A 27,828-nucleotide genomic window follows, 5' to 3' on the forward strand; every position below is an offset into this window, starting at 1 on the left:
TATTTCATGTCATCATGTAAGTAATAGATCTTGTTTTCATTATCTTTCTCAAAGAATACATCTCTTCATTTTGTTCCTTAGATAAGTGAGAAGTTTTTTTATCTCTTGTTTCCATGTATATGCTACTGTATATCTGTTTGTTTTCTTAAAGAGGAAGTTCTCCTCTTGCAAAAAAAAGTAGTCATGTCACTTAGGCACAGCCTTGTTCCAGAAGTGTTTACATGTCAAAACTGAGTAAACCTTATGGATTCAAGCATGTACATGAATTTTTGCTATATCCAGTTTATTAAATGGTTTGCATTCCTTTACTGAATTTTCCAGCCCAGAGACATTTTTCCTGAAATGTGCTGTGAATATTGCAGAGCTGCTTTACACCGACATTAAAGCCTATTACTTTTCAATGCAATTAAATGTTAAAAATACACTTTGTATAACTTTTTAATTCTTCAGAACAATAATATAATCTGTCTAGAAATTAGCATATTTATTAGTGAAAAATACAAGGCAGTATTTTAATGTTTTTGTAATATTCTTGCCGGTATAAAGTGTTAGGTGACACTGAGCCTGTATGGTACCTAATTTTATATTCTTTTAAATTCCCTTACAGATATGAAGATACAGGTCAGAATAACAATGCCTATCATGAGGCAGTGGAGAGGCTGATCCAGGCAGTTCGTTTATCTGATCCAAAGCTTTTTCTTAAGCATATGACCATGAACGTTAATATGGAAGAAGTTTACAGCCTGGAGCATTCATCTGCTTTAAAATGGCTTCAAGAGAATATGAAATGGGCTGAGAAGGTCTGGCTGTTTCAGTAGTTACTAAATAGTTTCCACTCTGTTCGGATTGTGCCTTACTGATTTACAGCAAGGTTTCAAACTCAAGTTGTGGTTTTAAATACTATATTGATGATAATGAAGATAGTAGCACAGAAAGAGTAATGGTTTTTTTATAAACTGTCACACTGACCTGTATAGATGTTTGGCAGTGGCATCACCAGATAATGAAGAAGCTGCAGCCTCAGAACCTACGTTCACCATTCTTACAAAGAATTAACACTTAGCTTGTTTCTCCCAGCAGGTAATTCTATAAGTGTAGTATAAGCATAGGTGCAAGTGTAGGTAAGTGCATTGGTTGAGTGTATCTACTGTTCTTGAGTGAGACATTTTCCACATTCATTCATAGTCTGTAGAAGTAATACCTGTTTCCTGTTGTCTGCCTCACAGTAACTTGTGAGGTCACTGTTCACACCTTAGATCTTATTTTTTTTCTCCAAAAGCCCAATAAAAAGCACTGAGAATAAAATAACTTCACAATTGCTTGAGACATGCCTGACTTAGGATATCTTTCTTCACAGAACTGAGAGCCTACATGTTGCTCACAGCTGAAGGTTTAGTTGATAATTTAATTAGATATTTATTTGATATAGGTAATAGCTTGTGTATGGTTTCACATTTCTGTATATGCACTTCCACTGCAAAGGAAAACTTGCTTTCTCCCTTGATTGTGCTCTTAGAGAGAGGTGGGTTTGCCCATCTTTTAGCTTCTGCCAACTTCATGATGAGATGGAGACTTCTAGCAAGCTTGTTCCACCATTCCTGATTCTTCAGGATTTCTGCTTTTTTCCACCTGAAAATCCTGAATCACATTCAAAGCATGAATTGCTTGAGTCAAACTCTACAGCCTGAGTAAGAAGAACCAAACATTTAATACCAGAAAAATCTCTCACGGTGAAACAATACAGCAACAATACAATACAATACAAAATTGATACTTAATGTACTTGCCACTTTTGTAGTGTTGTTAGTTTAGTTCTCTGGCAGCAACCTTCACAAACTTGCCAGTAATACAGCTCTTGTGGCCTTGCTCTCCATCCATTTTAAAGCCTTTTGTTCTTAAGCTCTTTTGGGTATAAAAGTTCATGAGTTTTTAGGTTGTTCCATCATAAGTGAGATTAAGATGATGGCACAGGACCTCAATGTTTGAAAAATATCTCTGCTTTGGGGTAGCATAAGTCTCTTCCCAGTTCCTGCAGCATTATTGCAGGTGTCCTTTGCAGCTCTAAATCATGAAAGCCATCATGACCTTAGTTCTGGATGGTTGTGTGGAGGGTTTTGGTATCAGGGTTTTTCTCTTTGGGGGAGGTTGCCACTCCAGTCTTGGGGCTTTATGCCATTAATCTGATGTCATGAATCTGATCACCAGTTGTTGGATTCCTGACCTCCTCAGGGCCAGGTCCTTACCTTTTTCAATACTTTTTCTCATCCAGTCTGTTAGGATGTTGCTGCTGGAAGAGAGGGGATTGAATCTGATGACCACCAAGATTACTACTTTGCTCCTGTGCCACCTGTACAGAAAAATGCTAGGATAGAGGCTGTTGTCTTCTCACAGGGTATCATTCTTTTGTAGAGATCATCTTGCCTGCCTTGTAAAAAATGGTAAATCCACTACCAATGGTGCTATATGGCATTTCTGTAGGAGCCATTCACCTCAGTGTACAGTTGGCACTGGTCCAAACAAACTCTGGGTTCTGCCCCTTCACATTCATGAAGATGGTTTTGCCATTTATAAGGGTATCCACCTGATCAAATCCAACTGGATTCTGCTGATTTTGCTTCTCAGTAGCTGAAAGACTGGGTGAGTAGTAATCAGGTTTTAGGTGATGGATCTAAACTGATGCTCTTGCAACCACTCCAGCATTAGTGAAAAAAGCAATTTTAGAAGATTCCAACAAACTAAAACGGGTAGTAAGAAACAGAGAAATTTTTGGTAATTAGTTCTTCTAAGATCCTTTGTGTCTTAATCTTCATTGGAATTAGACAGAGGCTATCTGACCCTCAGCTAAATCCCATGTTTCTGTGAGAGGTATCCAATGTGGCCAATAGTGTGTTTGACAGACATAGAAGGACAAAATTCTCTTTGTAATTTGTATGGCTTCAAAACTTGGGATGTTCTAGAGACAGCGGAATTTTTTCCTCTGTAAGCAACCTTGAATTTTCACTTAGATCTTCCCCAGAACAAAACTCCAAATGTTGCTTTATTTTTCAGACAGAGGTTAATCATTGACCCTCAAGCTTAACTTGGAACCGTGTAAAATTTTTGCAATGTTTTGGCTCCATCTCCTGAGTATCATCTTCAGCTGATAGGATGTAATCTCAGTCATGTTTTATATTAACAAGCAAAGCAAGCTTCCCACATCCTTGCTCAGAAGCTTTATTACAAGCGAGGCTTCTGGTGTTTGTTTCAATAGAGTTTCTCCCTGTATCACCATGATAAACCAGTATGCAGTTGGACCAACTTTGCTGTTAAGTCCTGTATTTCACATTTTTGTTCTGTCTGGGTCCACATGAAATACAGTGCAAATATCATCATTTTGATTTGTATCAGAAGGCCAGAAAGGTTTCTTGAGTAACATTCTCGGTATTTTGGTAACAGAAATTCCATGTGCCAAACAGGACAAAACTCCACTGTGGAATGGAAACGAGCCTGGAAAGATGGAAAAAATATCCTGAAGAATAAAGTTGAGTACAACAGAGGCAATGCAGTTTTGCAGAGCCAGCCCCTCAGTAGACAATAGCCACACTTTTGCTTTTTCCCAGTATAAGTTAAGCTGAAAGAACTTCTGTTTCACACTAAGCACCTTATTTGGTATAATTTTTCATATAGGAAATAAAATGTATGCTTACCTGTTTGCAGAGAGAGACAGAAAAATGTGCAAATAAAAACTTCCATGTGCTGTGCTCAGTAGCTCAGTAGTTTGGTGTGCTCCTTCGGTATGTTAGATGTGTGAGAAATTCCCTCTGAAAGTCTTTCTTCAGTTTTCACTGATTACACACTATGCTCTTGGAAGGATTATTTTTGTTGGGTATGGACAGTTTCTTGTAACTAAAACAGAATAATGTGGTTTGGAAGACTTACCACAATTTTACTTCAAAATATTGATAATTTTGAGAGTTTCAAAATGTGGGATGGAGGTGAGAAGCTGGAAATAGGACACTGATCGTTTCATGGTGTTTTATAAAGAGCAGTGAGGGAGGGAGAGAGAGCATTTTGGAGGAGTTGTTAAGTTGTTAATAAAAGTTTTGTAATATTTATATAAAGCATTCAAAATATTTGAGTCTGTACTTTCATTAAATAATTTAATTCTCTTCAGATTCCTGTAATGAACCCTCTTAGATACGCAGCAAGATAGGCAAGCAGCAAAGTAGAGATGGAGAGGTTAGTATCTTGTAACCACTGGAGAATGATACATGGCATGAGCGGGTTAAGTGTGAAATCAGTCAGACTATGCAGTTCTTCACCACACCAGAGCACACAATGTAGAAAATGCTTGTGATTAAATTGGGTTGAAACTCCCAGCTGTGGAGATGGCCAGCTTCCAGCTTTAACTGGAAGTGGAGGCTACAGCCAGGGTTACAGTGCTCAGTTCACTGAAGAATTCAAATTGATGTTCGTGAGAGTTTCACTTGAGGAGAAATAGTAAAATTAAATGTCTCTGCTATAGTAGTAGAAGTTTAATTACTAATGTCTCGATGTCATACTCCTCAGCTTAGTGAAATTTAGCCACAGTAAAAGCCATTATTCACATTTCTTGTCCTTTTGCATTCTCCAGATGCATCTTACATCTTTGTGGTTTTATTGGAGGCTTTGTTTTTGCAAATCCAGCTCTATATTTTTCAGTCTTGACTCCTACATAACTTTTTTTTGGGGGGGGATTGGAGAAACTGATGCTATTTTTTGACCTTCCACAGACCAAGGACCAAAACAGAAACAAAGAAGCAAGGACATAACAGTTCCATCTGCCACTTGTAGCAACTTATAATTAAGAAGCTAGACTGTTTAAAGTTCTCTGTTAGGGCTCGAGAAGTCTAAATACAAACTTTTTCAGACAGTAATTTTTTCTGGTATAAAACAAGCTTTCCATTTGGAAATCTGTGCAGCTCTTGCTGAGCTAGTGGGATGTGTCCTGGGTATGGATAGGGAATGTCATGTCGAGATAAAGTCACAGTAGTACTCCCACCAGCACAATAAATGTTGAGTCTTAGCTAAAAAGCAGGAATTACTTCCTGTGCTGGGGTAGGATGGGGTGTTCTGTTTGAAAATGTGTACCCTAAGCAGTGGAGCTGGTATTTGGTACTGGCACTTGCTGATGACCTCTCCCAGTTTATTCCTCAACGAGTTAAAATTAATTCCAGGTGAAACAAACAGCATGCTTTTCTGTTGAATCGATTAAATTTATTTTTTCATTTGCATAATTGTCCAGCCAATTTGCTTACATAACTGATTGGCTTCTGTTGGGAAGTGAAGAACACACTGCACATTATGGAAATTATGAAAATCCCCCAAGGGCTGTGAGACTATTAACTTGATTTAAAGCTTCACTGAACTACAGATAGTTCCTAAACCTTGGCAGTTCTCTTTTTAACCTTTTCTGCCTGGAAATGCAGTAGATTGCATGCAAATAATGCCAGTCCCTAACAGTTAATATCCCTTTGTTCTTGTACACTGGCAGCAATAGACATTTTTGCTATAAGGGTCCATGTCCCTGTATCAGCTGCATTTTGACGCCAGCTACCTTGGAAGAAAAATAGATGTATAAATGTATGCAATAAATGTGTGTGCAGTAAATGTGTACATCGAGCATTATTAACGTTAAGACATAGTCTTAAGCTGTGCCAGGGGAGGTTTAGGTCGGACAGTAGGAGGAATTTCTTCACAGAAAGGGTGATTAGACGCTGGAATGGGATGCCCAAGGAGGTGGTGGAGTCACCACCCCTGGAGGTGTTTAAGGAAAGACTGGATGTGGCACTCAGTGTCGGTCTAGTGGCGGGATGGTTCTCGGTCACAGGTTGGACTCGATGATCTCAGAGGTCTTTTGCAATCTAGCAGATGATATGTAACTTCAGGAAAGCAGCTCTTGCATTCCCCTCGGCACTGCAGAGCTCACGCCTGGTTCTTCGCCTACTTGGTGTTTTCTTTCTGCAGAACAAAAGGTGACGTGAAGCGCACGCAAGTGTTTGGCTAAATTGCACCCATCCCCTCAGCAATGAGCACGCATTCCTTCTGTCGAGGTTTTCCCCCTCTGAAACCGTGAGGAACCGCTGCAGGCACAGCCGGACCGACGGGCACAGCAGCCTCTGGAGTGGGAAGGGGTCGCTTCCCTCAGGCGCCCCTGAGGGGCGGGGACCGCAGGGCGCGCGCCTGACGCCGGGGGCGGGGGCCGGGGCGGGGAACCCCGCCCCCCAAGCGATTGCTCAGCGGAGGAGCCGCCAGGGGGCGGGAGCGCAGGCGCGCGCCGGCCCCGCCCCCGGCGGGAATCCCCCGGGCCCGCCCCCTCCGGGGCCCTCGGCGGGGGCGATGGGGCCGAGCCCCGGCGGGCGCCGTCCGGCCGCGTCGGTAAGCGGGGCCGGGCGGGGGCCCTCGGCGCGCCTCTCCGCGAGGGGAGGGCATGAGGGAAGGCAGCGCCGCCCACCGTTCACCTGCGCGGGGGTCCGCTCGGACGGCAGCTGGAGGACGGTGCGAAGCCGAGCCCGGGCGGTGTGTGGGGGCGTCTGCCTGGAAACCGGGCCGGGCCGCGTCGCTCGGAGCCTGCCGGCGGGGCGGGGGCCGGGGGCTGCCCGTGCGCTGGCAGGCGCGCGGCGGTACGTGCGCGCGGGCACGCGCGGCCCCGGCGCTCGGCCGAGCTCGGTTCGGCCCGGCCCGGCATCGGCGGCTCCTTCTCCCGCGATTTAATCCTGAGGGTGCGAAAGGCCCGTGAGCCGGATCGCGGTCAGCTCCGCCGCCTTCTGGGAGGACCTTGTCTTTAGTGGATCTTAAACCGAATTCTACCGGGGCTCTGTGTTGAGTAGTTAAAATTATTAGTGGTCGGACCACTGCAGCTGGGTTCCTTTCAAGCAGTGAGCGAGTCACGTTCGCCCGAGCTTATTTTCTGAGCGCTGTCATCTTGTTGATTTTCACGCTGTTTTCTCCGTGCTGCCTCAAGTGTAGGTAAACACCTGAAACGGACAAGAGCGGTCTGAGCGGGGGTGGGGTGGCAGCGATGTGCGACGCCGTGGTGCCAGAGGCTTCTGCAACATAATTCATATTTTGTTATGTTTCAGCGTGTTTGGCTTTGAGGTGGGGTGCAGGTGAAACTTAGTCAAACCCAGGAGGTTTTGTTTTTCAGCTAAGCAGTGTACCAATTTCCAAGCAGTTAATAGAGCATTTAAAGCAAGAAACAATGATGCTTTTGTCTGGTTATATAAAGTGTCACCGCGGATTAAGTGAGATTGTTGAGTTTTTTTCGTCCTCTACCCAAATGCCTGAAGCTGAAATTACAGTGAGGAAAAACTCTTTCATGACCGGAGAGCTTGTTAATGTATTTAATTTATGTTTAGGTCTATTGTTACAGACAGTGAAAACGACATGGTTACTGTTTTGCTCACCTACCTGAAAATCAGAAGACAAAAACTATCAAATGTTTTGGGGATTTTTTTAGCTCAGTGTATTTTTTTTTCTTCCACTACCTACCTCTAGTTAAAGTTTAGGTCCTTGATTAAGTATATTTGTATTAGTAACACACACTTCTGAAGCTTCAGGTGTTCTGCAAAGTAGGTATAGGAAGGGAGGGTACTGACTGTACTGGAACACAGATGATGTTTCTCTGGTAGCTGTTCATCTCAGGCTCTTTAAAACAGTGTATGTAGTAGGCATGCTATTTTGATAAGTGCAAAGTGTATTAAAAAAAAAAAGGCTTGAAAACATTGCAAATAGGGAGCTTATCTCATAATCCCTAATAATTAGGTGTATATTTATTTGCGCTCTGACATGCAAAGTGGTTTGTCTCCTGTTGGTAAATTTTAGCTTACAGTTGCCTAGTGCAGAAGTTAGTGGTAGGAATTGCTAATTCAATTTTATGAATGTCAGCAAACCTTTGATAAAGATTCCCAGGCATTGTTGTATGACAGTGATTTTTCCTCTGGTTGTATATTACCCTCCCATAAAGTAGTTGGCACATGTGTTTTAAAGTATTAATATTTGAGTGTAGGATTTATTAAAAGTTTACACAGAATTCCATGTGTTAGTGTTTAAACAAAGCTTCTATTTGTTTGCTTTTTAAATTCTTAGGAATTCTTTTTCCATAACTGGAGTACCTTTTAATGTTCATTCTCAAATCAAGATACTTTAACAACACTTAATGCTGTCAAGACTCACTGTTAGTGGAGGAAAATGAAAGCATTCTTACACAAAGCTTTAGATTTTATATGTGGTTGCTCAATTTTATATTACTATTATGACTTTAAAAGTTATCACCCAAGGTTTAGAAAATGCACTGGTAAGTAACAGGGGAAGATATTCATGTCCATTTCTAAAAGGGATTTGGTTTTTTCTTTTTCTTTTTAAAGTGAGTTAGTGGATGGCTGAAATTTGGCTCCACCATTAAGTTGCTGAAATGTTTTGCTGCTTGAGAACCGTGAGAAGGTATGGCATGTTACTGACCTAATTTGCCTTTAGAATATGTTTCACTGTTTGCTTATGACTTGCATATTTGGGAAACTGGTTTGGTATTTTTGTTTCATGCTTATTTCTTTGACATTCTCATCTTTACAGCTTGAAGCTTTCAGCAGAGCATCCACAGTTGAAAATCCTCCAAAGCCATATGCCTGTCCTCAAGTGAGACACTAAAAAGGCTCTCAACAAAACAAGGGTTTTAAAATGGCTTAATTATGAGAATTATGAATATGATATCCAATATATTACTGCGTTATTGAGTTATTAAAGCTTAGTGCTTCAAAATGTGTGAATACATCTGTAACTATGAACTTGATTGAACAGAGCTTTTCAGTGCCAAAACTATACGCCAAAAAGTTGAACTTTGGAGAGATGAAGAAATAGGAAGTTGTAGGGAATTATTTAACCAATAAATTAAATCAGTCTTGGAGTATGATTGCATAATGTGTTCTGATAGAGATTGTGTTTCATGTCTTTCATGGAGACGCTGTCCTCTAAGTGATTGTGACCTTGATTTTAATACGAAGCCTTTCTCTCCTCTTCGGATCTAAATGAAGCTCTTGGAACAATCTTTGCTCCTTGTGAGTGAAGACATAAACATCATTCTTACGTTTTCTCCCTCTAAACCCATTTTTATTCACTTACTTTGTCACTTCAGTTGAAAGATGCCTCAGAGTTCTGTCTTTCACCTTCAGTGAATGAATTCTTCCTTCTGTCACGCAGACTAATTTTGGCCTTTGAGCACTTCTCTTTTAAGCAAGTTCAAAATAGACTTTTGGCTGGAATCCTGAGCCTTCCTTCTAGCATGACAGTGTTGTTTAGATACAAAACAAGGGAACTAAAGTTAGCCATACTTAGCCATTTTTCATGTAGAATAACAGATGGAATTTTAGGATTAATAAACTCAGAAGTATGATTAATGGTTACCAGATATGTTGAACTTTTTTTCTGAACTACTGGAAACATCATGTAGTGTAGCTTGAGAGTGGATGTGGGAAATGGTGTACAAATAAGGTGAACAGAAAACCAAGCTCATCTTCCTCCCAGCAGCTTGGTCTAGGAGGATGTGAATTTCTTGCATGGCAATCAACTGCAATCAGAAGAGTAACTGGCTATTTTTTCCTTTGCTGGAAATATTTTTTTCCTTTTGCTGTTTTGTGTGCACTTGATACCTGAAAAAAAGAGAAAAAATTGTGGGTTTTTTTTTTCTCAGCAAGACAATTATTTTAGTGCTTCCAAAATGGTAAAGCATGACCAAGTGGACTTTTATCCAGAGTGCTTTGCTTCCTGTCTTGCTTAGTCTAGTAGAGGTGTTTTTCCTGGGCAACTATGGCATGATTTTGTCATTAAGAGCTTTCACTCTCCCTAATAATATTAAATTGCTGATGATATGGCGCTTCACCATCTCCTGCTGTTTTGAGTAGGATCATGGGCTGTAGTGATGAGTAGTCTGAGATGCAGCCAACAAGGAGGCAGAAGTGTTTGCCAGTAATATATTTTAGCTTTTTTTTTTTTTTTTTTTTCAATCTAACATTTCATCTACATGCATGAAAATTGTTTTTTAAGTCATAGCGGATTTGGAATTCCATCAGCCTTACAACACGAGGGTTTTGTCCCACTTTTCTACAATAATTTCTGTTTTCAGCAAGCTGACTTTTGAGATTTGCTAATTAAATATTTGCCTACCTTTTAGGCAGAAAAAAATTAGTCTTCTCTGCTTTCATGTTTCTAATTGAAGAGCTGGGAAGGTTGACAGAAAAAAGGTAAAGTAAGGGTCACTGCTTCTGCTTGACAACTCAAATGATGTCATTTATCATTGGCTAAAATAAAACGTTCTGCTTATTGTGTGAGCACAAATTTGGGGATTTTTTTTTTTTTTTTTTTTTTTTTTTAATTAATGATAGCATTTGGAAAAGTCTCACTTTTCTTTGTCCAGGATGATTATTTGGTCTAGGATTCTGGACAAATGGCTCTCTGTAAAATAGTCCTGCTAACTATTATTAATAGTTACTAGTTTTATGTGTTGGAAGCAGCTTTGTCTCTAATCTGTGATACATATTCCTATTTATAGGAATGTTTGAATGATACTGTGAGGAGTGAAACTGCATTGTAGTGCTTAACAGAGCAGAGTCCCTGCCCTTCTGATTTGCAGACTGGAATGAATATTAATCACCAAAACAGGCCTGTTGAATTTGTTACCTTGTGAAACCAGCTGAAGGAGAAACCTATTGTTGTATATCTTCCCATTCACATTTTCTTGCTGCTTTTGTGTATACTGTCTCACTTCTTAGTTTGCTAAACCTAAATATTACCTTTGAGCTATGGCAGGATATTTTGGCGGTTTTTAATGCAAGACTTGGTTTTTCTTCCCATTTCAGTTTTCTGTTACACAGATGTGCTCGTTACAGAACTGTTGTTTAATTTCTAGCTAATTGCAAGCATTCAATAATTTGAACTTTCTGAACTTCCTAGAACTTCTTCAATTTAACTTTTCCTTCTGATCTTAGGTAAACCAGTCTTCTCCTACCATTAAATTTCTTCTAGTCCCGGTTTCTTGCAATTCATGAGGATGAAAGGGCAAAAAGTATTGTCTTTTTACTTGTTTTCTATAAAAGAGTATGTTCAGGAAAGTAGGGTTTTTTTTCTTAATGGACACAAGTATGGAGCTCAGAAACTAATGCAGAACTTTTTTTCACTGAATTGTGATTCTTATTCCTGGGTAAAATTTAGTATTCTTTTGGCATTGCTTGAAAAATACTGGGTTTGGCTTTTGAATTTGTAGGTTCAGAGGCAAATAAGGGTTAGCTTTTAAGAGCAGCTTCAGCAATGTCCACAAAAAATACTACTAAAGCCAGTATTTGCAATTTGAACTACTTGACTGGGGAATTTTTATTTGAGGCATATTTGAGAAAGTAGAGAGATTCCTGTACTTATTTACATGTCTTATTCAACCGTTAGCATCCACCATTTCTCAAACCTATTGGATTGGCACTGTTGAAATACAGCTATATTAATCCTAAGGGGAAAGATCCAGAATGCAGACACCTAATTTAAATTTTCCAGTTTTAAATCAGTATACTTGCAACTATGAATGTTTATTCTATTCTGTCACATTTTAATGTAGTTATATCAATTTGTCACTTGATTGGTAGCATACATAAACATTTTACTACTTTGTTAGGTTATGTCTGGACAAGATATTGCTGCAGTGTGTTCTTCAGTCAAGAACTTTGTCAGGCGCTGATGCCATCAATGCTCTCAGACCTTTCTATTTTGCTGTACATCCAGATTTCTTTGGCCAGCATCCCAAAGAAAGGGTAAAAATACTTCAGTATGCTTTCTTTGTAAATATTTTGTATATCAAGGATGGAAATTTTCTAGTTTTCCTGCTGTCACAGAGACAAAAGTAATGTTAGAATTAATTATGATTGGTAACAGACAATAAAAAATGCACTTCCTTTTTTTTTAGCAAGGATAGGTTGCTTAGAAGTCCCCTATTTGTTAATCACCGTTTCTAATTGTTATAAAGAAAATACTGAATCTTTCCAGGCTATCTTGTAATACATTTTACTTTATCCCTTTGAAATGCTGTGCATTATATTTGAATCAATTAATTTCTTTAAGCTTGAAAGCCAGTGGGTTTTGGAATGTGCACAAATGTACAAGTATGTAAAGCCTACAAATTTATTCATGCAAGGTAATTATAAATGCTGAGAAAATGAACCATATTACTTCTTGTTAAAAGCAAATGACATTTTGTGAAACCTTATTCTGCATGTAAGATTAAAAAGGGTTAGATGAAAAATGGTTAAATTCATATATGTAATTTTTATTTGTTTCTTTTTGTTTTAAAACAGGAAGTAAATGAAAACTCTCTGAAGAGGCTAAATGGCTACTTGGAGAACCTACAGAAACCAGGATTTCGTTCCTTTAAACCAACTCAGCTTACTTTTTATGTAAGAGAAAGAGAACCAAACTCTTCTAATGTTCAGGAATCCTTCAGTGCTTCAGGTGCTTTTATATCGTGTAGAATGTATCTTCCTGTTTTTAAATTCCTTCAGACCATTGCTTAGCCTTGTGCAGTCGTAACAACTTTTCAACTGAATGAAATCCTGTCAAACCATGAAAATCTGTATTAGATCAGGCAGGTGGGACCATCCCAAGTAATTAAACATCTTAAGCTTTAAAAAGCCTTGAAAAAGTGAGACATTACAGCCCTGAGGTCAAGTTACAGTATAAGTCTAGAACATGGATGTAAATTATAATATTCCTGCTTTTAATACCACTGCCATGTTTAACTGGAATAGCAGTTGGGTCCTTGTCCTCATTGCAGTTCATGTGTAGCACACAATGTCAGGGCACTTGTAGAATCAGCAGGAACTTACTCTCTAAGCATGGCATCATCTAGGTATGATAAATTTCAATTTACTTCATTGTCTCTTACCGTTGAGACTACGTAAAATATAGCAAACTTTGGAATGGTGCTTTTGATTAACTTTATTCTACATATTTGTCTTCAGTACCAATATGCCTTACCTAACAAAAGAGTTTCATTATATTCTATACCCTGACAGTCAAAATGCTTGAGTAAGTTGTGAGGGACTCTCATGCTAGAAAATAAAATCATGCTGGTTTTCAAGAAAATGATAATGTTACGTCTGGTCTCCTTAGCATAACATTTGAACTGGAAGCTGTCTTCTGCTCCTGAGTCAAAAGCTCATTTTCTAATTAGGGAAATAATGCCCTGTAGCTAAGTGATGGGACATAGTTAAACTGCACTGTGAATTTTGCAATAAGTATTGAAATAACAGTATCATCATAATTTCCAACTATTTGTGCCTTGTTTAGCTTCTTGTGTAAGGGGAAAGAAATGGGAATGCATTTTAAATCCTTTTAATCAAATAATACTTGTTTTTTACAGGGTTCCGAGCAGTCAGTTTTACATTACATACTAGGGATCTCCTGAGCACAGTATTAGATATTCTCAACTCCTGCAGTTTGTCTACAGAGCATGTTCAGAGTTTAAATGTGAACTCTCAGCCCCACAAGGAAGCAAAAAGCACAGTGAACAGACCTATCAAATGGGATAAGACTTATTATTCATTTACTGGATTCAAGGATCCTGAGGAGGAACTAGAGCAAGCCCAGAGAGTGGAAACAACTTTACTGTATGTAATGCTTTCATTGAGCTGAAATTTTAAAACCTTAATTGGTCATATTCTAATGCTGAGTTTTTTAAATGTAGGCACTAAACATTCTGAACAAATCAAAACTTTATTGTCCAACATGTAATTTTGCCCTGCTTTTTATAATTAGAGTTCAGATGAGCTCCTGGGATAACTACAGTGCCAGCAAAGCTCAAGTATTGTCTCTTTGCCAGCAGTCATTTTTGGTCAATCTAGTTTTGGTTGATCCAGTTTTTCAGATATGTGGAATATTGCTGGCCATTCAAAAAGAGACAGAGGCTCCACTTGCTCCAAATAGCTTCTTACCTCTTACAGGACTTCTGTAACACAAACCTGTATGTCTGTTAACTTTATTGTTCCAATTTCATTATCATGTTCTGTTGAGGGTGGAAGATAATACATGAAAACTAAGGTTAAAAGGTTTTAATATTCATGGTATCTTAGTGTTGTGCTTTTGTTGTTCAGCAGGAAAACCTTAATATTGAAGTCAATGTAGTCATAAATGCTGAATTTGCATTACATGTAGCATATTTTGTAGTAAAGTTCATGGTTTAAAGAGCTTGTACATGCTCATTTTGGGACACATAGGCATTTTGGAGCCTTGAAAAACTTTTTGTAACAATGAGATTTAGGTGCCATTTGCATTTTGAAATGAATGCAGAACTGTGCTGGAAGGGTCTTCAGAGCAAAGTATGCCCCTTGTCCTGCATACCACGTCACAAATAAAACTACTGTAATTTACACAATTATAAAACACTTAACTGAGATTTAACATGCTAGAAAGTATTTTTATGTGTTTTTACACATTTACAAGGAATGCCACAGACAGTTAGATATTAACAGTCTCATTTTAATACATAGCTATCATCAGGCCTCCCTTTTTACTTGAGTTTGAATGTTTCTGCTTCAAATACAAATGAGAATGGAACTACTTGTTTGCAAAAGTTGGAGTATTAAAATTAGTTTATTCTATGAACAAAGGCTAAATCTCTTAAATAGTAACCTTTTCCTAGAAACAGAATTATCTATTGAAATTTTAGATGACTCAAAGAGTCATGTTTGTCTGGTTGTGATTATTGGCAAAAAAACTATAAAACTTTGACCTGTTTAATCTATGCTCATGTCAGCTCTGTAAAATTTACCTAACTTAGCCCTTTAGTACCACCTCCCATATCTGATAGTCTACTATGATCAACAATCACTTTGTTTGGGTTTTTTTTGTTAGGTTTTGGGGTGTTTTGGTTTGTTTGGTTGTTTTTTTTTTTTTTTAGGCACATGCATGGAAGCTCCTTAAATTAAATCACAGAGTTCTGAAGATGTCCCCTGAAATCACACTGATCTGTTGTTTTATGCCTTTTATACACACATCCAAGTTTTACAGTTTTAACACTGTCAGTGTTTTTGATTGTTTGATTTATTAGTCCTCTCCAAAGACATTAAGTGCCAGGGTTTCCTCTGTAGCTATCTTAAGATGAAGCGTTTAGCAATTTCATCTTCTATCCACTATTTTTAAAAAATCACTTGACCTGATAATTTAACTTGAAACACTTGTATTGGCAGTAAGAATTCTGTTACCTGCACTGCTTACATGGTAGATCATACAGCAGTATGCTTCCACTGTTGAGTATTTTTCCTCCTCTTTCAGGTCCTGGCTAGATGATAATGAGGCAAGTGCAGTAAAAAAGCTGAAAAAGAGTTTGCCGCTTAGAAAAGAATTAGAACGTTTAAAAATTGAACTTTCTCATGAACTCCAGCTCTCAGATATCAGGTAATTAATTAGATCACTTGAACTTGGATTAAGACAGTTAAAGCAAGGAAGTGTTGTCTAATACTACGCTATGCACTTTTAAAGCTTATTTCAGCAAAACATCTATTTCATATATCAAAACATATATTTCATACATGAAGAAGTGCTACTGCGCTGAGTATTTTTCTAGAATTATTGTACTGGGACAAAAGTTTCCTGATACAGTCTGCTCCAAGTGACCTCCTATTTGTAACTGAAAACAGGCTCCAGTTGAGGCAAACACAGAAATAGAACTGGTGTGTATGTGTTAGTTTGGATGTTTCGCTGGTTAAAATTGCTTTTCCTGAATTCGGGTTAATATCTACAAAGGTAACTAGACCAGCAGTGAAATGCAACTTTGCGCACGGTACATAGTGGCATCCTGTCAATGCTTAATTAAAATGTTCTTTCTTCTAGTGTTTAGGTTCTCACTCTTCAGAGGAGTTTTGTTGTTTGAAAGATCTGAGTGCAGTTGGAGATCCTGATTCTTTGGAATATTTCCTAGAAAATAATTTGTGATCCTTTTAATTTTTATGCCTTTGAGTGAGGATGTTATGAAGTGAGATATTCAGGGTGGGGAAAAGTGGCAGCGAAGGTAGTCACAAATGGAAACATAAACTTTGAGGGATTATTTCAAGGGCTAATCTGTTAGGTTCTATTATTTTAATCAGGAAAGAGAGAGTTGGAGCTTCTAAAATCATGCTTTTGTCCTTTCACCCTGCAAAAGACCCTGGTTTCCTTTAAGCTGAAGCCAGGGTTTTTGAACACAATTTCTAATGCTCTGTAACTGTGCTGTGGCAAGGGTTTTTAACATTCTGGAACAGTCTTCAGTATTAAACACATAGGTTTGATTTTATTCATGGCTCATAGTAATTTTCTTAAATAGTTTGTGCTTCTAAAATACATTAAAATTATTGTGTTCTATGAAGAGTTATTTATCCTCCATGAATTACATTGTTATAATTCAGGAAAGAATGTGAGCGTTGGAAATCTGACAAGCTGGTATCTTAATAGGACACTATTACTTGTGATTCTGGAGCCTTGTGCTAGCGTTCACAGAGATCTGTAAAATAACTGGGTCACTGGCTTTATTCCATGTAGAAGTTTAGGACAGATGAAGAAATGGTCACCTTTTTCTGTTCCTGTCTGGTGCTGCTGAAGGCAAAGTGATATTGCTAGGTAACAGTAAATAATTATTTGAATTACTTGTGTTTGATTAAATTGCCTCATTAGTACTGTGGCATAGTGCCATTCTCTGCATCCCGAAGAGGTTTTGCTGGTTAGGTTTCCCTAGATGAGATGATGTGGGTAACCCCAGCCAGCAGCTGAGTACCCACACTTTCTGTACACCCCCACTGGAATGGGAGGAAGAGAATAGGAAGAGCACAAACAAGAAAATTTGTGGATTAAGGTAGAAGTTTAACAGCTGAAGTGAAGCAAAACTGTGAGTTCAAGGAAAGCAAAAGGAGAAATTAATTCTTTGTTCCCCATTGATGGGCAGGTGTTTAGCCACTTCTGGGCAGTTGGGCCTCAGCATGCTTGGGGAGACAAACCATAACCATGAGGGTCCCCCTTCCTTCTCCTTTCCTTCAGCATTTATTGTTGAACATGACACGTGGTCTGTAATATCCCTTTGGTTAGTAGGAGTCAACCAGCCTGGCTGTGTTTCCTCCCAGCATCTTGTCCACCCCAGCCTACTTGCTGATGGTGGTGAGCAGAGTGGGAAGAAAAAGTGAAGACCTGCACACTGTGCCAGCACTGCACAACAGCCAGAATATTGATGTGTTATGATCACTGTTTAAAAAATATGGGTGTTATGAAGAAAACTAACTCCATTCCAGACAGACACAGTACAGTAAAGGAATGGGAATTTTCCACTTTGAGACAGTTATAGATCAACTAAAAGTCTAAACTAAAAGGGTGCATTTTCTCAATACACTGCAACAACTTCACAATTTAGATGCTTTTTGAAATTTGCTTAGCAATCAGTCTGTTCGGTCTGTGATGGAAAAGATATCAAAACCATGTGTATTAAAGCCAGCAAGGTAACACCTGGCTTCTGAATGGTTTAACAAAAATTACTCCTCTGTAACATATGAATAATACATAGCAATTTTTCATTGGAATCATAGTAATGTTTTAGGCTAGGAACCAAAAAAAAAGAAAAGAAGACAGTGTCCTTACATACTGTATTTGCTCCTCTGGACAAATATTACACAGTGTCCAAACAAACTGCATGCTTCATGACCAAACCAAATACTGGGTTGTCTGGTGCTGTTCTCTTACTTACCCCCTTCTTAATGGGGGAGAGATTTGCAAGTTCTGTCTACCTAGTTTTATATTTGTTTTTCCTGGTGTTGGTTTCCTTTGTTTGTGTTTTGGGACTCAATTTAAGAAACACTGGAATTTTATTTAGGCTTTTTATCAGTTCAAATAGCGTATGACATGGATAGCTTTTGAGTAGCCTTTGCTTTTATTACTGTTGTGCTATTTTGCTTGTGTTAAAAGGCTTTGAGCTGCATCTCAACTTCTGTGATTTTTTTTTTTTTATAATATTAAGGATTAAATGCTTTCAATTACATTTTTATTTAGGTGGCAGAGAAGCTGGGGCATTGCTCACCGCTGTAGCCAGCTGCACAGTCTGGGTCGCTTGGTCCAACAGCGACCTGAAATACTAGAGAATGTTAAAGGTACTTCTGTTGCTTGTTTCATATATCCTAATATAGTATTGATTCAGAAATGAGCATGGCTCTTCTGTGACAAGGGAGATCAAGTTCTTTTTCTAAATTATTTTGGTAAATTCATAAAGAAACTTGTCAGGCTTACTGAAAAGCTGGTGAGAACTTATATTTAAAGCTGATGGATATTTTTTAAAGTGACCTTTCCTCAGAGTTTATTTACTGCACTCAGCTTCTAGTTTATTTCTTAATAAATGGAAGTGGAGTCTGTTGAAGGAACCAGAATTAATATTAACAATGAAGATAAAAAATCTAATCTGAACCTCTCAAAGGGTGGAGGTAGCAGTAGATTGTTGCCCATGGTAGATTCAAGACAAAAATGTGAGTATGTCTCTAACCCTAGTGAGGATTTACTAGAATACCTTTAAAATGCTACTGTTTTCTTTTCTTATGTGTGTTCCATAAAATAACTGTATTAAAGTCAGTATTTTCTCAGGAAAAACTAAAATATTTTGTATACCTGACCTACCGTTCTTCTCATACAGCTGTCTGACCTGTGGCATTAGCTATTTCCTCTAATTGTAGTTCCACATTTCATGCCTGTCTGCAGATATTCAGTTTTGAGCGACTTCCATTTGAGGGTTCACCTAATCCTTTGCCAAAAGACAGAATGGGAAGGACAATGAGCAGTAGTTTTAAATTGTATCAGATTTCAAATTATTTTCTTTTCCTGAGCATGCTAAAGATTGAAAGCATTAGTGAAGTCTGTCTTGTGAACCTGTTGTAGTTTCCATCTTTGAAGATATTTAATAATGCACTTGATAAATACCTGTCAGTAATTATAAAAGTACAGTTGATCTTGCCTTAGGGTACAAGGATGGACTAGGTGCCTTGAAGTCAGTATTGCTCTTTCTTTGGGATTTTGGAAAAGTGATTTCTTAGAGCAAGAGCTTCTACTTAAGGCTCGTCTTGTAGATTAATACATCACATTGGAGACTTTTTTGGAAGCTTATTTTGCTAAATAGTTGCCTATACTTTTACACTAAAGAATTCTTGAGGATCTTTGTATTCAACTTAAAAAAACATACACTCAAAACTGATTTATCACCCTAAAAATCCACCTGGAATTAGCCTTTTATGTTGTCTCTATTTTAAAAAAGAATAAAGACATAATGTGAAAGTGTTTCTTGCAGCTTGAATGTTGCTGAGAGTTCTGAAATAGAGTTGGATAGCCTTATTAATAGTTATTTGAGCAACTTTTACTTTGTATATGCTTCAAGCATTTAGGGTGTGTTGCCTACTTTATACATGATTTGTGCAGATTCTTTGAATATCCTCTTTGATGAGTTTTTCTCATATTTTAAAAGCAGTCATAAGAAAAAAAAAAAAGAAGTAAATAAAAATCTATTAAGTTCAGACAGAGAGAAGGTGAATGCCGGGTCAGGTTTGTATGGAAAAAATTCTTTAACTGCCCTTTTCAAGAATCTTTCAAAATAACAAAAGCACCTCCTCATGTGCATTTGTGCTGTAGAAATGCATTGATTATGACATGTTAGCAGCCTAGTTAAATCTTTAGTAATTGTAGGAATGATTGCAGTAAGCCAAATCAGTAAAGAGCTTTGTTCAATCTCTAGGACGCACGGTGGTTTTTACAGACCGCTCGGGTATGAGTGCAGCAGGTCACATAATGCTGGGGACCATGGATGTTCACCATCACTGGACCAAAGTAAGAAGATTTCAAATTAAATGAAAATGCCCCTTGTTGTGACATCCTTTTTTAAACTGTAACAAAAATATTAATAGGTGCAGATAACCGATGAGTGATCTAAAGCAAACACTTAGCTAATGTGTTTAGCATAATGGTGTACATTGCATTTGAAATTTAATCCTGTGTGTGCTGTCATTAACAACAGTCTTTGCTAGATCTTTGCTTTCATTAGTAAGTCAGTACTACTTCTGATTAGATATAAAGAAAACTAATTTGTTATGCGCTGTTCCAGTCTGTGCAGTGAGTCCTGGCAGAATACTTTGTGAGAGCTCATTCCCATGAAAAGCTAGTGGATTTTATTCTGATCTTTTGTAAATCTGAGATTTAAAGGGAGTTGTGAACTGATGATTTCAGTCAATGACTACTAACCAACCCTGTCACTCCATTTTGTTCTTTTAGGCAGCTAATGTGGATGTTGCAGAATTTTATCTTCAGTGACTATGTCAATTCTGCTGCTGCTTGTGTAAAGTTCAGAGTTGATAAGCTTTCTGACATCCTCAATGATAGCATTGTATGCAAAGGACAGAAACTAAATATGTAGCAATATCAACATGTCACTTGAGGAATTTTTCTTTAATCTTGGTTACTGAAACATTACTGATAATTCTATCAAAAAATACTTCTTCTTAAAGGAAGTTGGTGGAATTTCATAGTTGGGAATTTCACCCTGCTAGAATATCAGAATATTCTATTTCTGTATTCCAGTCAGTGAATATATGAAAAGTTAACAGTCAGTCTTTTCTTGGTAGTGGTTTGAATTTTTGCCTATATATTTTTCACTCGGGGGGGAGAGGTAAAACAAACCAAGGCTTGTTAGTGTGAACAATTTACTAAGAATTTAAACTGAGAAACTAGAATTTAATAGAAAACTTTCTGAGATTTGAGAGTATTGATAGTCACTGCAATGAAAGTGTTCTGATTATACTAAAATAAGCACCGAGTTCCTTGAAAAGATAAATGCTTTGTCTTTCTAACCTTTGCTGTGGGTTTTTCCAGAGGGATCATAAAGCAACATAAAATGCCATGCAGATAGAACAATGTGTGTAATCAGTTGTAGTGATGGTATTTGCTTAGGAAGACAAAAGAGAGGTATATATTTGAACCTGAAATCAAGGGCTTTTTATTTTGAAATGCAGTGAAGATCATGTGAAACATTACCCAGAAAGTCAGTGAAAATCTTGTTGAGATTGGTGAGTCAATTGGTTTCTAGAGAGCATGTTTGCCCAATTTTACCTCATATTAGAAAGCAGTCTTAAGTGCTATTACTTTTTGCTACAAGAAGAAGGAAGTGGTTAGAATACTGTCCAAGTCAGTATTCTGCAGTCTGTAGAATGCTTGGTCAGAGCTACAATATTTAAAGTATTTTGGTATTTTTCTTTATAACAAATGCAAATGCTGAACCAACCAAATTTCATTGTGCCAAAAGCTGTTCTGATTCTACTATTAGAACTATCTACTATCTATTCTGCTTTTCTCCTGGGTTTCTAAAGAGATGGTTCTGAAATCACTTGATTTGTTCCAGTGGTAATGTTTGTTTTTATTGTATGAAAAACTACTTAAAAATAATATCAACAGGGTAGATGGTAGAGATGGTAGGTAGTGACCACTGTATGAGGAATAGCTCTACCACTATAACTGTGGTGATAAATGTACTGTGTAGGTGTCAGATTATATATTTTTTTATGTGAAACGATTGATTTCTGACTATATAGAGCACTTCCATCCATGTTTTGGAGCATGTATATTATAAATACAGAAAATACTTAAAAGTATTTTGTACTTGTTAAATTGTATCTTGTCCCAAAACAAAAACAGTTGATATTTCTCACTTTTAGTATTCTTTGATTTTAATTTTTTCCCCTTGGGTCCCATGTTTGCATTGTTAAGTGTCTCTTGTGTGGTTTTTTGTTATTTTTTTCATTTATTAAAATTAACCTTTAAGCTCTGTAACATAAAAAATGTTTGTTCATGTGTATGCACAGATTTTTGAGAGACTGCCAAATTATTATAAGCTTCAAAAAAGGCTGCTGCTCTTGGAAGATCGGATAAGCCAACTCCTGGGAGGCATCCAAGTAATATATATTGAAGAACTACAACCTCTGTTGACTCTAGAAGAGTACTTTGAGACTCTGAATTCTTTCTATAATAAATTACGTGACAGCAGACTACCTTTTCATCCTCGCAGTCTGCGAGGCTTGCAAATGATTCTGGAAAGGTAGGTGTTGGCAGGGAAAGTTGATTTCTTTTAGAGCTTTTACCCTTTTCTTCTTTTTGTTATGCTGCTTTTTGCTCTCACTAAGAAGAAAAGTGATATAATCTTGGGATTTTTATTATGTGGAAGTGTTTTTGTTTCTGAAGGTTTTAAGTGCATTCTTATGGGTTAAAAAGGAACCAGACTGAAGAAAATTTTGCTTAATTTCATTCAAGTTGGACTCAGAGTTCTGTCTATTTTAGAGTGTTATGCTGGGTTAAATCAAAAGTTTTTGCTGTTGTGATGGTGTTTATTTTTGAGTATTATTGCCTTTTGAAATGTAATTTTAAAAAAGCGTAACCTACTATATTTCTCTATTCTTGTGAACCAAACTTGCTAACATTTTATCAATTATTCTGATTGTGATTAACTTATTTTATCTTTCGAATTTTTTCTGAAAGTAATTTATATAAATAGTTGCATTTAAAAAATTATATGTTATTCTTTACTTCCATCATGTTTTCTTAGTGACAGATATGCACCAAGCTTACATGAATTTGGACACTTTATGATCCCAACGGTCTGTGATCCAGCAGCTCTTCAATGGTTTATTTTTGCCAAAGCACAGGAAGCAAGAGAGAATTTGAAAAGAAAGGAGGAGTAAGTGTTCATGTGACTCGATACATTTAGCTCTTTAAAATCTTTGCATGTCTTGTTTTTTATTTGGAAAAGGAGGAGAATTTTTAAAAATGTATTCATACTCTTTTGCTGAAAAAAAAGCTTTTGTTTCTAAAATAGAACTTTACCCATCAGCTTTACTAAGTAAAGAATTACAGCATTAGCAAATGCAAACAGTTATTAGAAAATACCCTCTTTCACCTCGTAGGGACAATCATTCAGAAGTAAAATATCTTTGCTTCACCCTAGGACTGCTTACAAGACAAAACGGCATAATTCTTTTTACAATTACGTCCCCAAAGAGAAAGTGGAAAACACCTTCTTTATGCATAAGAAAAGCAGGAATTTTTATTAATGTTAATTAAAATGTGACAAAAAAAGCACTGGGACCAACTATAGAATCGTTATTTCTAGGTGTTGGTCAGTTAGTTGAGAAAAATATTAATTAGTACCTAACAAGGCGAAGAAAAAAAAATCAGGAAGAATGATGAGAGAAGCACCTTGTGGGTGTTGTCACAGATGTGAGTGAGACAAGAGTGATTATGGTTGGGAGTCACAGCACCATACTTAATATTAGGGCCATGCTCTGTAATATCCATCAGAACTGTGAATTTGGTTCTTGATCTTGTACCCTGTATGTGTCTTTGAGGATGAAGTAGAGATACTGAGGTTTTTTAGTAAAATACTGTTACAGGTAAGTGGGTGGTACTTGTCCTTTCAGAAGTCCTTACTGCAAGGTTTTATTTCTGTTTTGGAAAGCTTTTACTGAGTTGTTGAACTATCACACTGTCACGAGTGTATACATGATGTGTAGATAAAGATATGTTCTTGAGAAGTTATTTTAAGCATGAGTCTTGCTGAAGGCTCTATGGTTTTAGCTCTGTTAAGATGCCATTACTTGGAAAGATATGTTTTGCAGGTGGACTTCAGTAAACATGATTTGTTGGAATTTTTCCACAACCCTAGTCCAGCTTGGAAGTTAAGTTTTTGCCATATAAATTGTAACTACTGAATAGCTGTCTATGTAACTGTCCACATGTGACAGCTGGGAAAATATTGTCTATAGGTTTTGGGAGGGATGTTGTAGCAAATATACGCATTTGCATCTGGGTAACTCACTCGCCAAAAATCCTTGCACTACCGCACTTCATAAAGACACTAATCCAGGAAAACTGTGCCCTCAGAGTACAAGCAGCTGTGTTGTAAGAATGTAAGAGCCAAGATGCATATCTTGTGTGCTGAATGATTGCTGGTTTGTATGAAATAGTAAACAACTATACTGGTTCACAATGTCTGTCCCCATTATCCATTAGCTTTTGGAGATGCTTTATGCACGGGGCAAAAAATGCGGTGGGTTTTTACTCCATACTCCTTCTCAGTTTCTGTCTGACTGCACTTGAAAAAATACTTGAAACTGGAAACATCTCATGTTAATAGCAAATCAATAGACTTTTTATTTTCCCCTCTCTTAGTTGTCTTACTGCTTTTTGAGCCAACTTGCATTTTGTGGCTCCAAATATCCAATGGCAGCAAGTTGCATATTTGAATCACATATGGCATGTGTATATGAAAGAGGGAGGAGGTGTTCTGTGATTTATAGACCCACAGCCTGATGATTTAATTTGTCGTTCTTTTGTTCTTGTGTGATAGGAAATACAAAACAGTCATTCTGTATCACCTCTGCTTTTTTTTTGTAGCTGTGCCGTATTTCCTCTTACTTGTCTTTTATCAAAGGTGAAAACTCCTTTTCCACTTAATGCTTCCTTGGACTCATTCATGTCCGTCTGATTTTCCTTAGCCTCATGTGTGGTGGTTAAAGATGTCCTAAAATGAAGGAGAATACTTTGATATGTACTGGCTGTACTCTGCACATGGACTTGAATGTTTTATATGCAGTAAACATCATAGAGTGGCTGTAATTCTGACCTGAATGCACAAAGAAATCCAAATGCTGCTGCTCTAGAAAGTTCTGTTATCTGTGTGGATAATGTCAGTCTTCTAGTAATGCAGGATTCTCCTTCCCATGCTTCTGTAAAGTATCAGGTTTGTGTGGTGATAAAGATTTAAGCTTCCCTGTGGAAGTGACAGAAAACAATCCTGCAGTTCTTCAGCTAACCGGAATTCCTTCAAGGGAGCCCAAGATTTCACAGAACTGGAAAGCTTGGTGTCTAGGTGCTTGGGAATGCACTCAGGAAGGTGGCATGGAAATGGTCCATAGAGAGGACAGGTTTGCTCTAAGTTAATTCACTGGCTTGGCTCATCACTGACTGCCAGAGTGGGCTGGGCTCTTGGGCAGTGATCGGAGTGCCTCAGCAGAGCTCAGTGCCATGCAGATACACAGAGGTCCCATCCTGAGCTCTGGAGAGCAGTGGCAAGGCCCTACAGTAGCATTTTCACATGAGGCAAGTGATCTCAGTAGCTGTGTCTGTGCTTAGCTTGAGCTGATTCACATCCCAGTGGTGCTGCTGCTTTGTAGCTCCTCCCTGTCTAGCGCAGGGTCTGTGCTGTAGGGCAGCAGCGGTGCTGTCTGCAGTCAGGCTGGCTTGGAAGTGCAGCTGTGTTCCTGTGGCACAATGCCCAAGCTAGTGGGGCTGGCTGAACCTGAACTGTCTTCATCAGTTGATCAGTCACAGCTCCAGTGACTTAATTAAATCTACACATTAACTTTCTTTCTGAGTAGTTTGAGTTTGCCACGTGGTTTATTTCTCTGGGGTGAAGGAAAAAATCCTCTGCAAGCTTTGGATTCAAAATTCATAGGATTATTTACATCGGAAAAGATCTTTAAGATCGTTGGGTCCAAATGCATCAACAAAGTTCTGCAATTGGGAAGTTACTAACACACTTAATATGCATCAGTTTACCTATCAGTTGTTGGTTTTGATGACATAGAGAGTACTGGTTTAATTAAGACACGGTAATTATGAACATGATTTTATACTTCAAACCTAAACTTCCAATGTTATTTAAGTGTTTTTATTCCTTACATTAAGAATGGAGCCTCACAGGATTTTTATTTTTGTGTTTTTCCCAGTTACTTAGTGAGCAAAAAGATATGATGGCATGGGCTTTGAAATGTGAGTCCATGGGCATGTGGTGCCCGTAGTCTTGGAAGAATGCTCACTCTGACTTCTGAGATAGACACGTGTATCAACCTGCACAAAAATCTCAGCTCCACCATTCAGTATTTCTTCTTTTAATATATGTTCAATATAGATTGAAATGCTTATTTCAAAGCAGGGGTTTTAAGAGATGAAGTTGTAATTTTGTCACTGTGTTGTCTCCATTTGCTAGGATGATGATTACAGAGAAGGAGCTAATCAATACTTCCACGGAAAGATTTTCTTTGGAGCGGCTGTATAAGGAACCCAGTGTTTCCAGTGCACAGATGATAGAGTGTTGTAAGAGGCTGCTGGAGGAATCCTTGCCCTACCTGCAAGGCATGCACCTTTGCATTTCACATTTCTACTCTGTGCTGCAGGATGGAGACCTGTGTATACCTTGGAACTGGAAAAACTGAGGGATGTATCTGATAATCAGATGAATTGTTTTATTTTCTGTAAGAGGTTATAAATATGGATGTTTTTAAGAGTAAATTATTTAAATCTGTATTTTGATATCAGTATTCAGCTCACAAATTTTCTTCCAACTGCTGCTGAGAAAGGATTGCAGTCCTAGACAATTTGCACACTGCGCAGTATTGGTAGTCCTGGGAAAGACATCTGTACATTATTCATACTACTGTAGGAGTCCCAGTGTATGGCTACAGTTGTGAAACCGCATTTTTGTAGTGAATTCTGAAAATACATTAAATAGCAAGTCTTCAAAAATGTGCCTGTGTATTTTTAATATATGTGAATATCACCGGATAGATCATCTTAAATAAAGAGTGTGCTGCTCCAGCCAGACATTACATGCTGTCTTAAGGGGTTCATTGAATGCAGAAAATGCTGTCAATTGCTGCTTATCACTGAATTAGAAAAAAAAATAGAAGGGGAAAAAAATCAGAATATTTCTCCTTTGCAGTAGAAAGCAGTACATTAACTTGGACTCTACAGCAGAATTTCACGGGCTGGTCCATCCAACATTGTTGCCTTAGAATTCCAAAATACGCCGTTTCTACTGTCTGTGGTTACTTCAAAGCTGTCATTCTCTTCTTGTTTTCCGGCATTTGCTCCATAAATACCGACAATCCTCTTTACTTACACTATAACAGATTGCAAATCCCATACATAACACTTAAACCCTGAGTAGTTTAATGTGACATCTAAGGGAAGGAAGCACTGATTTGTGTGGGATTGTCTGCAAGAGTAAGTATTTCTCAGTAAGAACAAGGCGTTTGCAGTATGGCAAACGCGTGGATCCTTACTGGTACTTTATTCCTTGAAAAAAAATGAAATAAAGTGTGAATGCATGTCAACACTTTTTTATTGTGCTACATGCCAAGTTACATTTTGGTATTTGAATTACTACTTTGCAAAATATCGTTTGAGAAAGACCAACTGCTTAACATTTCTGGATTTGAATTTACCATAACTGGCAAAAAGAAAAGGAGTTGTCAAATGCTTATTTGCCTTGTCTTTTGATTTGTATTAAGCAGGGGAATTTGGTGTGGTTCTGTTTTTTCCTGTTAGAAGGCTCAGTATCAAGTTGTTTATTAAGATGTCAAACTTAAAGCAAAAACCCCCACTGTGGTCTCACAGAAGCTTTGACTTCCTCAGGCCTTCAATCCAGGGGATTTACAGGCAATGCCTGGAGAAGTTTTGAAGATCAATTGACAGTTTCTTCTACGTGGTTAATTTCCATGGTTCATGCCCTCCCTCAGTCCATCTAGCACTGCTGATACTCTGTGTCCCCCCTGTGCTAAGCAAGTGAGCCAGTCCCATCAGCTGCAGCCCAGCAATATTCCCTCTTTCAGCTCCTTGAAAGTAGGGTGTCTTTGGGAATAAAAAGACTGTACCAGCAAGTTTTTTTCTTTCTTGAGTTGAATGACCCGTTATAGAGCTTGAGGGAAGAAGCAGCTGTCCAGTTTGACTGTAGAGGAGATAATAAAA

General features: G+C 38.0%; 2 protein-coding genes and 1 long non-coding RNA gene across 10 annotated transcripts in view; 2 read left to right on the forward strand and 1 right to left on the reverse strand.

Annotated features, from left to right (window-relative positions):
* The window catches only part of TOPAZ1 (testis and ovary specific TOPAZ 1), a 40,455-nt gene extending 36,345 nt beyond the window's left edge, over nucleotides 1–4,110 (forward strand). For 3 of the 4 annotated variants that reach the window (XM_086850303.1, XM_086850307.1, XM_086850313.1), the window contains one exon: nucleotides 608–4,110. In XM_086850303.1, coding sequence (XP_086706429.1) covers nucleotides 608–818 — 211 coding nt within the window. In that variant the 3' untranslated portion in view covers nucleotides 819–4,110. The remainder of the gene's footprint in view (nucleotides 1–607) is intronic. The other variant, XR_015276314.1, reaches the window with a different exon arrangement.
* LOC147655823 (uncharacterized) lies at nucleotides 1,690–6,649 on the reverse strand. Its single transcript, XR_015276348.1, has 2 exons — nucleotides 6,480–6,649; nucleotides 1,690–5,979 (listed from the first exon to the last, which is right to left on the reverse strand). It is a non-coding gene; the product is annotated as an uncharacterized LOC147655823 (long non-coding RNA).
* TCAIM (T cell activation inhibitor, mitochondrial) lies at nucleotides 6,306–26,604 on the forward strand. Of its 5 annotated transcripts, none has more exons than XM_086850338.1 (11): nucleotides 6,306–6,396; nucleotides 8,385–8,460; nucleotides 11,672–11,807; nucleotides 12,348–12,501; nucleotides 13,412–13,658; nucleotides 15,322–15,444; nucleotides 18,055–18,152; nucleotides 19,775–19,866; nucleotides 21,891–22,123; nucleotides 22,628–22,759; nucleotides 26,069–26,604. In XM_086850338.1, exons 2-11 carry the CDS (start codon nucleotides 8,432–8,434, stop codon nucleotides 26,292–26,294), a joined length of 1,470 nt encoding a protein of 489 aa, XP_086706464.1. In that variant the 5' UTR covers nucleotides 6,306–6,396; nucleotides 8,385–8,431; the 3' UTR covers nucleotides 26,295–26,604. The 5 variants fall into 5 exon arrangements, with proteins under 5 accessions (XP_086706464.1, XP_086706469.1, XP_023775055.1 ...); XM_086850343.1 differs by lacking the exon at nucleotides 6,306–6,396 and adding an exon at nucleotides 6,495–6,516; XM_023919287.2 differs by lacking the exon at nucleotides 6,306–6,396 and adding an exon at nucleotides 6,860–6,987.
* Nucleotides 26,605–27,828: the final 1,224 nt, after the last annotated feature.

Source organism: Cyanistes caeruleus, chromosome 1, assembly GCF_971803275.1.
Source record: "Cyanistes caeruleus chromosome 1, bCyaCae1.hap1.1, whole genome shotgun sequence".
Classification (NCBI taxonomy): domain Eukaryota; kingdom Metazoa; phylum Chordata; class Aves; order Passeriformes; family Paridae; genus Cyanistes; species Cyanistes caeruleus.